Source organism: Engystomops pustulosus, chromosome 2, assembly GCF_040894005.1.
Source record: "Engystomops pustulosus chromosome 2, aEngPut4.maternal, whole genome shotgun sequence".
NCBI lineage: Eukaryota > Metazoa > Chordata > Amphibia > Anura > Leptodactylidae > Engystomops > Engystomops pustulosus.
This window is the reverse complement of record NC_092412.1, coordinates 19,709,403-19,725,762: the sequence shown is the minus strand read 5'-3', so window position 1 is coordinate 19,725,762 and position 16,360 is coordinate 19,709,403. Positions and strand designations below refer to the sequence as shown.

General features: G+C 43.5%; 1 protein-coding gene across 1 annotated transcript; it reads right to left on the bottom strand.

The window, feature by feature from the left end:
* Positions 1-8,312: 8,312 nt before the first annotated feature.
* LOC140117320 (kelch-like protein 35) lies at positions 8,313-16,250 on the bottom strand. The gene is made up of 7 exons (XM_072133900.1): positions 15,920-16,250; positions 12,627-13,478; positions 11,432-11,616; positions 10,666-10,781; positions 10,231-10,416; positions 9,249-9,437; positions 8,313-8,707 (listed from the first exon to the last, which is right to left on the bottom strand). Exons 1-7 carry the CDS (start codon positions 15,946-15,948, stop codon positions 8,525-8,527), a joined length of 1,740 nt encoding a protein of 579 aa, XP_071990001.1. The 5' UTR covers positions 15,949-16,250; the 3' UTR covers positions 8,313-8,524.
* Between the last annotated feature and the right edge of the window lie 110 nt (positions 16,251-16,360).

Sequence of the window (16,360 nt, the reverse complement as noted above, 5' to 3'; positions counted from 1 at the left end):
TTAGCATTTTCATTTTGTAAGCGCAAGTGTTAACAGCTGTTTAACCGGTTCGCGACCGCCCGCCGTGTATTCATGGCGGCGGTCGCGTCGCGCTGCATGGAGAGGGCTCACGGGCTGAGCCCTCTCCATAGCCGGTAAGTCTTTGCTGCATATTGCTAGCACCGATCGCGGGTGTTCTCACAGCGTGGGCTGCCGGCAAAGCTGCCGGCAGCCTCAAACAGATAGCGGCGCATGGGCGCCGCCATCTTACCTGGGATCGCCGCTCCCCGTGACGTCATCGGGGGGCGGCGATCCGTCTCCATGGTAGCCTCGGGTCTTCCGAAGACCCGAGGCTATTTCGTTTTAACCCCTTCATTACAATGTGCTGATAGCACATTGTAATGAATGAGGAAGAAAATCCCCATATACTGCCATATTGTAGTATGGCAGTATATGATAGGATCGATCAGACAACCTAGGGTTAAAGTACCCCAGGGAGTCTGAAAAATAGTATAAATAAAAATAAAAAAAAGTTTAAAAAAAAAAAATTATAATAAAAAAACCTAAAATTTCAAATCACCCCCCTTTCCCTAGAACTGACATAAATATAAATAAACAGTAAAAATCATAAACACATGAGGTATCGACGCGTCCGAAAATGCCCGATCTATCAAAATATGATAACGGTTTTTCAAAGCGTTTAACCCCGTAACGGAAAATAGCGCCCAAAGTCGAAAATGGCACTTTTTTTGCCATTTTGAAAAATCTAAAAAAATCTATAAAAAGTGATCAAAAGGTCGCACAGTCCTAAAAATGATATCATTGAAAATATTATCAAATTTCGCCAAAAATGACACCACCCACAGCTCCGTACACCAAAGTATAAAAAAGTTATTAGCGCCAGAAGTTGGCAAAATCAAAAAAATTATTTTTGTACAGGAGGTTTTAATTTTTGTAAATGTATGAAAACATTATAAAACCTATACAAATTTGGTATCCCCTTAATCGTACCGACCCAAAGAATAAAGTAGACCTGTCATTTGGGGCGCTCAGTGAAAGACGTAATATCCCAGCCCACAAGAAAATGGCGCAAATGCGTTTTTTCACCATTTTCATTGCATTTGGAATTTTTTTCCCGCTTCCGAGTACATGGCATGGAATATTTAATACCATCATTATGAAGTGCAATTTGTTACGCAGAAAACAAGCCGTCACACAGCTCTTTACGTGTAAAAATAAAAAAGTTATAGATTTTTGAAGGTGGGGAGTGAAAAATGGACATGAAAAAACAGGAAAGGGCCCGGTCCTTAACCGGTTAATTAGGCAAATCACTCTTTAGCTATTCCAATGCGTTTTTAAACGCATGCATTAAACGCGACGAGTGACCGCACCCTGAGGGCGCGCGTTCACACATTGCGCTTTGGTTCCATTTCCATTCCGTTTTAAAACGCATTACAACAGCTGAGGAGAGGAGATTTTCCTAATTACATTACTGTTAACGTTTGCGTTAACAAAGCGGTAACAAATGTAAATAGTAATGTAATTAGGCAAATCTCCTCTCCTCAGCTGTTGTAATGCGTTTTAAAACGCAATGAAAACGGAACCAAAGCGCAACGTGTGACCGCGCCCTCAGTAAGAATCACACCACTGGACACTTTAACCCCTTAAGGACGCAGGGTTTTTCGGCTCATTTCTCGCTCTCCAACTTCAAAAATCCATAACTTTTTCATTTTTACGTGTACAGACCTGTGTGAGGGCTTATTTTGTGCGTAACAAATTTTACTTTCCCGTAATGTTATTTATTTTAACATGCCGTGTACTACGAAGCTGAAAAAAAATTCCAAATGTGAAAACATTTTAAAAAAAACACGTTCTTGTGGGCTCCGTTTTTTCGACTTTGACTCTGCACTCAAAATAACAGCTCAGCTTTATTCTTTGGTTCGGTGTGATCGCGGTGATACCCAATTTATATAGGTTTTATTGTGTTTTAATACATTTTCAAAAATTAAACGAATGTGTACAAAAAAGAAAAAAAAAATTTTCCGAAATGAGGCGACGTTTTCATTGCTACCGTTTTGAGGTCTGTGCGACATTTTGATCATTTTTTATTTCATTTTTTTTTGTGATGTAAAAAGGTGTAAAAGTCGCATTTCGGACATTTGGGTGCCATTTCCCGCCTCGGAGGTCACCGCCGCCGTAACCGTTTTTATATTTTGATAGATCGGGCATTTTGGGACGCGGCGATACCTAATGTGTTTGTGATTTTTACTGTTTATTATGTTTTATATCAGTTCTAGGGAAAGGGGGGTGATTAGAATTTTTAATATTTTATTAATTTTTTTTTATTTTTTAAACTTTTTTTTTCTTTTTTTTTCCCACTATTTCTTAGACCATCTAGGGTACATTAACCCTAGATGGTCAGATCGCTCCTACCATATACTGCAATACTTCTGTATAATACTTCTGTATTGCAATATATGGCATTTTTGCAGCACATTCATTATAATGAGCCACTGGCTCTTTGTAACGAATCTCCAGAAGCCATGTAGCCTCGTGTCAAAAGAAGACCCGAGGCTACCATGGCAACCGATCGCCGCCCCCCCGATGACGTTCAGGGGCGCGGCGATCGTAAAAAAGATGGCAGCGCCCGCGCGCCGCCGTCTTTTAACCGCCGCCAGCGACTTTGCCGGCGGCAATGACAGGGTTAATAGCCAAAATGCAAAAAACCCCACCTTTGTATGAAGAGGACTCAGCCCGTGAGCCCTCTTCATACACTCCTTATACCTCTGCGCCGTAGAGCTACAGCGCAGAGCGTTAAGGGGTTAAAAGGAGCCTGATCATTGTTTCTCTTCTGTTAACCATGGTTATCTCTAAAGAAACACGTGCAGTCATCATTTCACTGCACAAAACTGGCCTAACAGGGAAGAGTATCGCAGCTAGAAAGATTGCACCTCAGTCACCAATCTATCGCATCATCAAGGAGTTCAGGGAGGACCGCTATGGGGCCCACAGTGTCAGGGGGCCCCGTCATCCGACCTGACACTAAAGAATGAAGAATGTGCACCATTATATACATATTATGCTGCACATTGTGGTATATATATATTGTTTATGTGTATATGTGATGTGTATATGGTGTATGGTGTGTATAAATACAGTATGTTATATGTGTATATAAGCTGTATGTCTGTATAGGTGATGTGTATATGCCCTATATGTGTGTAACAGTGTAATGTGTAATATTTGTATATTTTAAAGCCGGCAGTGGGTCCCCTTCAGAAGTCTGCTATGGGGCCCTGCCTCTCCTTGTTACGCCACTGGGTTCCATTGTTGCCAAAAAGGCCCAAGAAGGACCAGCAAGCGCCAGGACCGTCTCTTAAAAGTGTTTCAGCTTGGGGATGGGGCTCCCAGCAGTGCAGAGCTTGCTCAGGAATGGCAGCAGGGTGTGAGGCATCTGCACGCACTGTGAGACTGTGGAGACTCTTGGAGCAAGGCCTGGTGTGCAGGAGGGAAGCAAAGAAGCCACTTCTCTCCAGAAAAAACATCAGGGACAGACTGATATTCTGCAGAAGGTACAGGGAGTGGACTGCTGAGGACTGGGGGAAAGTCATTTCCTCTGATGAATCCCCTTTCAGATTGTTTGGAACATCTGGAAAACAGCTTGTCCGGAGAAGACAAGGTGAGCGATCCCACCAGTCTTGTCTCATGCCACCTGTAAAGCCTCCTGCACCCATTCATGTGTGGGGCGGCTTCTCAGCCAAGGGAATCGGCTCTCTCACAGTCTTGCCTAAAAACTCATCCATGAATAAAGAATGGTCCAGAATGTCCTCCAAGAGCAACTTCTCCCAACCCTTCAGGAGCAGTTTGGTGATGAGCAATGCCTTTTCCAGCATGATGGAGCACCTGCCATAAAGCAAAGGGGAGAACTAAATGGCTCAGGGAACAAAACACAGAGCTTTTGGGTCCGTGGCCTGGAAACTTCCCAAATCTTAATCCCATTGAGAACTTGTGGTCAATCATCAAGCGACGGGTGGACAAACAAAAACCAACAAATTGTGACACAATGCAGCAGTGATTGTGCAGGAATGGATGGCTATCAGTCAGGATCTGGTCCAGAAGGTGATTGAGAGCTGCCAGGGAGAATTGCAGAGGTCCTGAAGAAGAAGGGGCAACACTGCAGATACTGACTCGCTGCAGTAACTCCTTCTCACTGTCCATAAAAGCTTTTGTTACTCATAATATGATTGCACTTGTATTTCTGTATGTGATAAACACATCTGACAAACCAGAGGGCAACAGATCATGTGACAATATAAGATTTGTGTCATTCCCAAAACTTATGGCCATGACTGTACAGTAGCGACTGATGGGGGGAGCTGCTCCATGCCTCCGCTGCAGTATTCGCCTTTTCCTGCCTGTTCACCTTCAGATCATACGATACAGTCTGACATCTGACTGACACATAGAAAGTAATGTCAGTAACACAGAGAAGTATTTACCTGCAGAGGAGGAACGACATACCTGGAGGAGGGGGAAGACCCACATTAGACCCACATATCCTGCACCCACATGTTTGTGTCTGTATTATCAGTCCCATTCTGAGAAGTCAAGATATACACAAAATAACGTACAGGATGCGAAAACAATGGGGCGACCGGGTCAGAGCGGTTTGTCAGTATGATAAGGTTCTTATTGTATGCAGGGCAGATTCTAGGTCATGAGTCCAATAGAGAAAATCTCAAAATTTGCTTAATACACAAAAAAGCTTCTACAGAAGCTCATAATACACAACTCAGCTGCTGCGGAACATCATAATACACACCTCAGCTGATGCAGAACATCATAATACACACCTCACCTGCTGCAGAACATCATAATACACACCTCAGCTGCTGCAGAACATCATAATACACACCTTAGCTGCCGCATATTATCATAATACACACCTCAGCTGCTGCAGAACATCATAATACACACCTCACCTGCTGCAGAACATCATAATACACACCTCAGCTGCTGCAGAACATCATAATACAAACCTCAGCTGCTGCAGAACATAATAAAACACACCTTAGCTGCCGCATATTATCATAATACACACCCCAGCTGCTAGATATTATCATAATATACAACTCAGCTGCTGCAGAACATCATAAAACACACCTCATCTGCCGTAGAATTTCATAATACACACCTCTGCTGCTGCAGGACTTTATAATACGCACCCCATCTGCCACAAAACACCCTAATACACATTATCTGCAGACATAAAACATATTCTGCTGCACAATTTCTACATAGATCATTCATGTTTGTACTGTAAAATGCTACTGATTTTATAGTCCAATGTGGATCTTCCCTTGTTCTCTCAGATGTTAGATCCTTACTAGACATAGAGTGACAGCAAATCCTAGTAATATACCATGTAAGGCCCAGTGCACATCTGTACTAACAAGGGGCTCATTTACTAAGGGTCGTGCTGCTCACTTTCATTGGACTGTGCACCTTTTTCAGGGATTATACAGCTTGCAAAGGTACTTAGCAAGTGTCTGCATCCGATTGTGTCGCACACGATACGATTGTGGCGCTGTCCATGCCACACAAATTGGGGGACATGCCAATGGACGATCCGACTAATTCGTACAGAGTGAGGGATTAACTTTCAAATTGTGTCGCAAGACCAAGCACAGGTGCACCAGTAAAAAGATGCTTCACTCAGGTTCTCAGCTTTCCTCTTATAGACAGAGTCACACAGATCAGGGTAGGTAGCTTCCTCTTCCTCTTGCTTCCTCCTCTATCAGTGCTATGACCAGGGCCGGCGTTGGAGGGTGGCAAACTGGGCATTTGTCTAGGGCCCCATGAAAGAGGAGAATCTCTTCTTCCAAATGAATCTAAAATTGTGTTTCTAGGTGGCATGAATTTGGAAATATTCACTCCAGACGTCAATTTAACAGTTCCCTGAGACCTAGAAACACAAGTTTAGTTTCACATAAAAGAGGAGACTCTCTTCTTTCATACGAAAATATAATTGAGATTCTAGGTGACACAGAGCCAGAGATACAGCCCTCTGAATTGTGCCCCCCTCCAGATTCTTAGCCGGCAGGTTACAGGGAGAATTTGCTGCACACAGGAGCTGCTGCACCTCACAGATAATATTAACTTTATACTGTCTCCCTGAAGAAGGGAGCAATTCGCTCCGAAACGCGTAGTCCAATGTTTTATTGTCCTCTGAAATAAACAAGTTATTTTATTGAGAAGCGCGGCCCAGAATCCTGCTTTTTTCTTTCTACCTCTCCATTCGACATGCCGGTGTAGTCCCTACTCCGGCTCGCAGGATACGCTGCGCACTCATATTGATGCCAATAACACCTTTACTGTACCCGATACTGATGTTATCATTGTACCTTTGATGCGCTGTGTTTTTTCCTCTGATTTTACTGATCATGCACCTGCACAGTCATAGACCTCATGAAGGCTGCTCTCCGCACCTTCTTAAACCTGCAGGTGACTCGCTTGATGTCTGCTCTGCACCTTGTGGTCATAGACTTCATGAATATTGCTCCTGCACCTTTTTCTACCCGAAAATGGCCTGCTTCTCTCTGCCTCATGCACCGCACAGACAGCCATGTAGTATAAAATTCATACAGCGTACTGCCATGTAGTATAAAATTCATGCAGCGTACTGCCATGTAGTATAAAGTACCACCATGCCGTGTAAAATGCATACAGTGGGCCGCCATGTAGTATAAAATGCATAAGGCTGCGCCATGTAGTATAAAATGCATACAGCGTACCTCCATGTAGTATAAAATGCATACAGAGTGCCGCCATGTAGTATAAAATGCATACAGCGTGCCGCCATGTAGTATAAAATGCATAGAGCGTACTGCCATGTAGTATAAAATGCATACAGTGTACCACTATGTAATATAAAATACATAGTGTACCGCCATGTAGTATAAAATGCATACCATGTACCGCCATGTAGTAAAAAATGCAAATAGCGCACCGTCATGTAGTAAAAAATGCATACAGTGTACCGCCATGTAGTTAAAAATGCATACAGCATACCGCCATGTAGTATAAAATGCATACAGTGTACCGCCATGTAGTAGAAAATGCATATAGCGCACCGCCATGTAGTAAAAAATGCTTACAGCGTACTGCCATGTAATATAAAATGCATACAGCGTGCCACTATGTAATATAAAATGCATAGTGTACCGCCATGTAGTATAAAATGCATACAGCGTAGAGCAATGTAGTATAAAATGCATACAGCGTACTGCCATGTAGTATAAAATGCATACAGCGTACTGCCATGTAGTATAAAATGCATACAGCGTACAGCCATGCAGTAAAACATGCATACAGCGTGCCGCCATGTAGTATAAAATGCATACAGCATATCACCATTTAGTACAAAATGCATACAGCGTATCGCCATGTAGTACAACAGATAAGCTCTGATAAATATCATAAATACTGCATATATATACAGCATATACAGTATACACATATACAAACAGTATATACAGCAAATATACACACACCATACACATAATATACATAAACACTCATTCAGCACATGCATATATATATATATATATATATATACAAACACACATATATATTTCTTTTATGGTCCTGGGAGGTTCGGAGCTGAGGGAGCGGGGGGTTACTTGGGCTGTTTTTAGAGTAAAGTGGACATATCTCCTGGACAAACCCCTTCAAACATTTACTCCTTTGAGATCAGCAGAGTGGGGGAACACAGAGGGGTTGTGGGAACCACCCCAGTAGCTCATTAGCATAATTATAAAAGTTGATTTTAGAAAGAAGGATATCAAATACAAGAAGATTTCCACAGTCACATATATGGTAAAGAGCTAGTGCGGCTCTGCCTCGCCCATCACTCTGGCACCCCTGGGAGACCCCACGCCACCTCCTGCCCAGGGTTCTTTGATAGCATAATCAGAGGGGTTACCACCACAACATGCCCATAAGACTGACCCCAATTAAGGGCTGAAAACATCATAGAACCATTATGTGCACTGTAAGGCGGTATTATTTTTTCCAATTTTTATCTTATTGTTTATTATCTTTATGCAAATTAGCTTCTAAGTGCACTAGAGGCGGGGCTACGCTGCACAGTGCACTTATATTCTGTTTTAGAGCAATACACAGCTCTATCCCTTTACAGAATGATTGACATCTCCCATGAAAATAAGAACGTGGAAAGACATGTGCACCAGCAGACATAGCCCCGCCCCCAGTGCACAGAGAATCTAATCTGCATCAATATGAAAATACAAGCATTTCTTTTCAGATTAAACTGGTGTAAATATAATAAATTTACTTCACACAGAAATGTGTTAACATAATGTGAATATTGCAAATCAAATAATTTATCAATAGAATCCAAAAAGGACGACATATTATTTTTGAAAAAAACTCCTAAAACTCAACACTGTCTACTAAAGGCAGCACCGAAGATTCTTCACAGTCCTGATACACAGCTCCAAACCCTCTGCTTCTAGTCATCGGGTCATCTCCTCGTCTTCTGCAGCACGGTGACGCAGCTGTGGTGACTGGTGGGGCGGAGCAAAGGGCGAGCTTCCGAAAACGTCTTGGATTTGGGATCGAACGCTAAACACTTGTCTGTTACGTCTCCTCCTCTTCCTCCCGTTATGTACAACTTTCCTTCACAGACCGTCACGCCGCAAAACTCCTAGATGGGAATAGATTGAAAGGTTTAAAGAAGAAAATCAAAGTTGCCCGTTTTGTGTATGCAGCTCCTATGCCTCCCCCCCAGACTAGATTTAGTCCGATTTTATGGAGTTTTTACTACCCAGAAACCATCAAGAAAGAAAAGGGCAGAAGGTTAATAGATGACTACAGGATCAGACTACACAATATTTTGTTTGTAGTCTGTTACCATGGAGACACAAGAGTTAGCACAAGAGCTGTAAAATCAAAAAGTTTTGCTCTATTGCTGAACCCTTTCTATACAAGGTGGGTGTCTGATTTAACATACAGAAGACACCTGCCAGAGATCGGTGCACCCCCTGGACCTCCAGAAGGAAGGTGAAGTTTAGGCGTGGATAATTCGTTTTCATTAAAATCAGGAGCCTCTCATGTTAAGATCCCTATTACAAATTGGGAAGCAGAACCAGAACCGATATTGTGCAATACAGTTGTATGAGTAATCAGACCCCTGAGGGTTCAGCACCTGCCCCCACTATAATCCTGCACGTGACGCCAATCCTCACCAGAGGTCCTGGCAGCGCCGCCTCGTGGCTCCACGTGTCTGAGCTCGGTCTGTAGCTGTAGATGGCGCTCATTAGTCCCCCGACGATATAAATTGTCCCATCTACTGAAACTCCGCTGATACCGTCCTTGGAGAAAGGAGCCGAAGAAACATATGTCCATCTATCCGCCTCCGGATTGTAACACTGGACCTGGAGGAAAATTATGTAGAATTAACATTCCAGCTACTAGCAGGAGATACAATAAACCCAGTAGAGTTCAGGTGCACTGGGGGAGTGGCTGTGACTACTGGAGCACCAATTCCACTTCATTAGCTCAGGCACCTTCCCCAGGGAAAGTTGCCTGAGCAATAGTGTCCTGCAAAGGTGTCCCCATACATAGTATCACCTCTGCTTTCAGCTCTGTTCTACATGTATATTCCAAGAGGTAGCAACCTGGTGATTCCCTGCAACAAAGTACTTATCACTAAGGGAGGTTAAAGGGTGAACACCAGGGGTTGACTTAGCCCGACCCCTTCAGATAAGTAGTAACACAGATCATATACATAAGTAGTATGTGACTCCTCTGTACATAACACTATGGGGCAGATTTACTTACCCGGTCCATTCACGATCCAGCGGCGCGTTCTCTGCGGTGGATTCGGGTCTTCCGGCGATTCACTAAGGCAGTTCCTCCTACGTCCACCAGGTGTCGCTGCTGCACTGAAGTCCGCCGAGGCCCACCGCAGTGCATGATCCTATACTTGGTGAAGGTAAGCGCATGTCCCGCAACGCTTTTTTTTTTTTTATAAATGCAGCGGTTTTTCTGGTTTTCGTTCGGCCACGCCCCCCAATTTCCGTTGCGTACATGCCAGAGCCGATGCGCCACAATCCGATCGCGTGCACCAAAAACCCGGGGCAATACAGGGAAAATCGGCACAAAACGGAAAAATGCCCGGGCCCTTAGTAAATGACCCCCTATAGGTTTCTATAGCCTCCGCTATACCTTATCTGTGTTCCCATAATTCACTGCTCCTCCGATGACATACAGCTTGTTCATACAGGAGACCACAGCGGCCGAGCTCACGGCTTCCAACATGGGGGTCACCGGGGACCAGGTATTGGTGAAGGAGTTGTATCGCTCCACCGTAGACAACTTATTCACCCCATCAAAACCACCGACAGCATAGATCTGCAAAAAACAACCCCCCAAAACAATCAATGATTATGTGTCATTATATCAGAAACAACATATACCCCTGTCACATCCAACGCTGCATCCGAATTTAGGCTCCGCCCAATCGGGTGCCTACAAAACTCCACCCACTTTTTAGAAAAGAGCTCAAATAGAGCAACACCTAAAGAAATTCTCCAATTTTTGGAAAAGTTTATAGTATTCCGGCATAGGACGATTGATAAAGCCAATTGTCATTGGACGTACCTGACCCTTTGAGGTGACCATGCCGTGCCACCACCTCTTGGTGTACATTGACGCCATCTTTACCCAGTTGTTTATCTGAACATTGAGCATCCAGACATCGCGGCTCCTGTCGCCCCCTGGAGGAGGGAATTAGAAGACATGAGACTCCGCCTTACAGATGATACAATGGATACAGTACAATAAGATGATACATTGTATACAATTCTGAGTTAAAGGGACAGAACATTCATATAGGTCAAAAAAATTCTTAAAGGGGTACTCCATATCAGTCCCTACTGATCCAAAATGTATCGCCAATCCAACGATACTGTCAGAATATCCCTTTAACCATTGTACCTTCTCGTACTGATTCATATTCATGAATCATACCTATGTGCATTGTATTATTGTAATGTAAAAACGAATAAAATGTAAGTTACAAAAAAAAAAGAAATTATTCCTTTCCATTCCCCAAGATTTCTGCTATCTACCAGAGAATGTGCTCCCACAGATACAATATTTCTCACCGCTGAGGGTTTGTTACAATTGCACCCAGTCTTGACTTGAGAATAACATATCTTACTGCACTGATACATTGTAACAAACTGTCAGTAGAGCGGAGAGATTGGAACTGATGATCCTATGTTTGTATCACTGTACTAGACTGGATATCATTGTAGCAAACCCTCAGCTGTGAGAAGTAGGAAACGTTACATGAAGATGATAGTATTACATGATGCATTAGTACATTCGGTAACCTACAAAATCTATAATTCCAGCTTCTTACCAGAAATGTATATGTTATTCTTCAGTGTGCAGGCGGCCATGCCAGTCTTGGGGTATCCGGGGAACATGGTGAGCGCCACGCTCTGCCCGCTCCGCACCTCGTAGCTGTCTATGTACGATAACTTCAGCTTTTCTTTACTGTTGCGGCCGCCGATAACAATAATGAGCTCAGACGTGTCCATGAACCTAGGAGGACACCATTTATTTCAATATAGTCCCAATCTCACTATAGTCTAGCCTGTGCCCCCATAAAAACAGATAGAGACCCCCCTATTAACAATCATAGGAGACCCCCCTCAATAACAAGAGAATCATCTAAAGTGGACCCCATAGCAGTGTGAAGGTTGTATGAAGTCTCAGAAGTGAGAAAAATGAGCATGTAGCTTATAGGGACATATTCTCACACTGCTGTGCTCTTAGCTCTCTGCTTTAAACTAAAAAAGTTACAGCAGTCACTTGCTGCATAGTAGAGGACCTGGTAAACAGTAGAGAGCACAGCACTGTGAGGACAGGCAACCAAAACTTACAATTCTGAAATATAAATCTGACTGCACAGAGCACAGCAGTGTGAGGACACACCTCCAGTACACTTGGAGAAGATACAATCCTGGAATATAAATCCATATATCACAGTCCTGCTGCTATTAACAACACACACAAAGGTACACATCTCTCCAGAGACAATACCTAACACTGGCTGCAGAGAGCACAGAGCACCGCAGTGTGAGGACACACCTCCAGTGCACTTGGAGAAGATACAATCCTGGAATATAAATATGTTTTTCACAGCTCTGCTGCTACTAACAACACACACAAAGGTACACATCTCTCCAGAGAGATGGCTGCAGAGAGCACAGAGCACAGCAGTGTAAGGACACACCCCAAGAATACTAGAAGAAGCTGCAATCCATGAATATAATAGGGGAGAGGGGGGAAACAATTCAAAGAGCTAAGAGCACAACAACACCCCCATTACAATCCTGGAATATAAATCCATTATAAAGGTTTGATTACACATCTCTCCAGGAACAATATCTAAAACGGCTGCGGAGAGCACAGAGCACAGCAGTGTGAGGACACACCCTCAGTACAACCCTGAAATATAAATCCATATTTCACAGTCCTGCTGCTACTAACAACATACACATAGGTATGATTACACAGCTCTCCCCTGCAGCGTTAGATAGGATCATTACCTTCTTGGTCTTGCTCTACAAGAGTTCACTGTGTCTCCAAGAATATGATAAATGCGAGCTTCGTGAAGTAGAGGAAAACACTCAGGATGTTCTTGGATGGTCTTGTCCATTTCCACCTTCTCAAGAAAATAAATCGGGTCCAACAAAGGAAACCTCACATGTTGCAGTAGATCTTTCAGAGCTTCTCTTCCATGGTCTTCCTTGTCCTTCACCCACCTCATGACGGCTTCATAGACCACTTCTTCCTTACTCACCACTAGCTCGTCATTGGACAGGTACTCAATCAGTTCCTCCTTACTCAACTTTTGAAACTCCTCATGGCAGGAGACCTCCTCGAAACCTTCCATCAGCAGCTTCTTACTCTTCTCCGACAAGGAACAGATGGAGAACATGTCCGCAAACTTCATGATGCCTACACAATTGGAAGGCTCTAGTTGACCATCAAGAAACCTCACACATTCATCTCGAAGGCTGCAGATGTGGAGAAGATCCGAAGCCTGCAAGATGTCCTCCACATTGTCTTCTTGTATAGAAATCATCCCGTCATACATGAAGTCCAAGACAAGTCCCATAACTAGAGAGGAGATCTCATGAAGGTCCACCACCTTGTCACTACTCTCCCTCAGGCCGTTGGTAAACATGGCTTTGAAGTAGGAACTTTTGGAAGACAGAATGACTTTGTGGCAGAAGAAGCTCCGACCATCGACTCTAAGGGTTATGTCTGTGAATAATCCGTTCTCTCTGTCCTGATTTAGGCTCTGTAGGATCCAGTTGGCATGACAGGATCCATCACATGGTCTCCTCTGCTTCTCGTGCTCCATGTTTCCATTGGTTGACCCCTCGAGGGGCCTTCTATAAGATAACGGAATACAGTAAGAGTATGATCTCTACACAAGTTAGTGAAGGACCATATAGGGTCACATGTCAGGTTCTCAAGCCAGAAAGTGAAATGTATAAGATCTACAGAGAAGACGTGTGAGTCTGTGTAAGCTGTTTTGGGGTCCTCGATCTGGGGTCTGTATTATTTAAGAGGAACATGGAACATGATAGAATCTCTCTACCTGAATATTATGATGGAATGTCTAGATAAGCGGCGGTCTAGAGCATCTGGCGACGCTTATTTTGCCAGAAACAAAATGTGAAAAATCCAACCATTTTTGTGTCCGTTTCCTCTTCCTTATAGGTTGAGCTTTCCGTGTAGACTTGTGGGTCCATGCTGTAGGTTTAAGGACTTGTCCCACCACAGTATGAGGGAGACGGCATGGCTGAAACTGCATACAGGGGCGGATTAAGACCACCAACGTGCCCTGGGCTGTATGAATATTATCCCCCCTACAAGTCTGGAATCACTTCCTACATCTGGTACTAGAATCAGCTTCTTGGAGAAAGGAGGATGTGTCCCTTCTGCGGTTTTAGGACCTTGAAAGCTCCTATGTACATGTGTATTGAGAGCAGGAACAAATGTATGAGGATTTTATGGGTAAAGGTCCTTCTCATCATGAAGTTTGGTGGGTGGTTTGGGTGGCCACGGGCCCCCTAGAAGGCTTGGATTATAATCCACTACTGACTGCATATCACTCTATTCAGCAGTCTAGGAAAGCTGGGTGATGACCTTAGGGGCAAAGGTTAATCCTCAGCTTAGATAAATAAGAATAGAGCAGGGAAAAGGTTGAATAAAGCTCCATCCAGTCTATCCTATAATGCTAGTATATTCATCTAAACCCACAAGGCTGATCTCCATTGTTCCCTAGTAGAGATCAGCATCTCATCCGAGAAACTAGTCCCCATAGTTGTACTTTACATAATGTGATATTATTACACTCCTCATCTGTACATTAACATCTATAGAGGACCCTGTATATATGTCACCTGTACATTGCCATCTATAGAGGACCCTGTATATATGTCACTTGTACATTGCCATCTATAGAGGACCCAGTATATATGTCACTTGTACATTGCCATCTATAGAGGACCCAGTATATATGTCACCTGTACATTGCCATCTATAGAGGACCCTGTATATATGTCACCTGTACATTGCCATCTATAGAGGACCCTGTATATATGTCACCTGTACATTGCCATCAATAGAGGACCCTGTATATATGTCACCTGTACATTGCCATCTATAGAGGACCCTGTATATATGTCACTTGTACATTGCCATCTATAGAGGACCCTGTATATATGTCACCTGTACATTGCCATCTATAGAGGACCCAGTATATATGTCACTTGTACATTGCCATCTATAGAGGACCCAGTATATATGTCACCTGTACATTGCCATCTATAGAGGACCCTGTATATATGTCACCTGTACATTGCCATCTATAGAGGACCCTGTATATATGTCACCTGTACATTGCCATCTATAGAGGACCCTGTATATATGTCACTTGTACATTGCCATCTATAGAGGACCCTGTATATATGTCACCTGTACATTGCCATCTATAGAGGACCCTGTATATCTGTCACTTGTTGAAGAACTTGTATGTACTACATCATAACAGTAAGTGCAGCAGAACCTGCACATCTGTATATACAGCAGGCACTACACACATTACACACATGTAACCTGCACATCTGTATATACAGCAGACACTACACACATTACACACATGTAACCTGCACATCTGTATATACAGCAGACACTACACACATTACACACATGTAACCTGCACATCTGTATATACAGCAGACACTACACACACATTACACACATGTAACCTGCACATCTGTATATACAGCAGACACTACACACACATTACACACATGTAACCTGCACATCTGTATATACAGCAGGCACTACACATACATTACCCACATTACACACATGTTACCTGCACATATGTGTACACAGCAGACACTGCACATACACTACACACATTACACACATGTTATCTGCACATATGTGTACACAGCAGACACTGCACATACACTACACACATTACACACATGTTATCTGCACATATGTGTACACAGCAGACACTGCACATACACTACACACATTACCTGCACATATGTGTACACAGCAGACACTGCACATACACTACACACATTACCTGCACATATGTGTACACAGCAGACACTGCACATACACTACACACATTACACACATGTTATCTGCACATATGTGTACACAGCAGACACTGCACATACACTACACACATTACCTGCACATATGTGTACACAGCAGACACTGCACATACACTACACACATTACCTGCACATATGTGTAGACAGCAGACACTGCACATACACTACACACATTACACACATGTTACCTGCAGACTGGAGGAGGCGGCAGCTCCATTCTCTGTGATGCTCCCTCTGCGCTGTGCCCCTCCTTATATATACATTGTGTATAGGGGGTGGAGGAGGGAGTCGCTGTCACTACACAGAACTACATCTTTCTTGCTTCCTCCTCTGGTCCCAGCTGTGTGCAGGGGCCCAAGACCTCCCCCCTCCCCGGGGACTGATGAAACCTTTTACAAAGGAAATCGGTCCCTATAAAATCCTTACTGGAACTGACAGAGACCTGGAAGATCTCCAGGAACAGATAGCGGCCACAATGTTATCTTCTGTGTGATCACTGGCACTGTCTATGAGGATAATCTATAGGGACAATCTATAGGCACCATCTATGAGGATAGTCTATAGGCACAATCTATAGGTACCGTCTATGAGGATAATCTATAGGCACAATCTATGGGCACAGTCTATGA

Bases quoted from the DNA above. Each gene is read 5' to 3' on its own strand.
- LOC140117320 (XM_072133900.1), bottom strand. From the start codon at position 15,948: ATGGAGCTGCCGCCTCCTCCAGTCTGCAG. The intron at 13,479-15,919 runs GTAACATGTGTG...GTTATCTTATAG, and splicing joins CCGCCTCCTCCAGTCTGCAG to AAGGCCCCTCGAGGGGTCAA. The intron at 10,782-11,431 runs GTAAGAAGCTGG...TCCCTCCTCCAG, and splicing joins GAATAACATATACATTTCTG to GGGGCGACAGGAGCCGCGAT.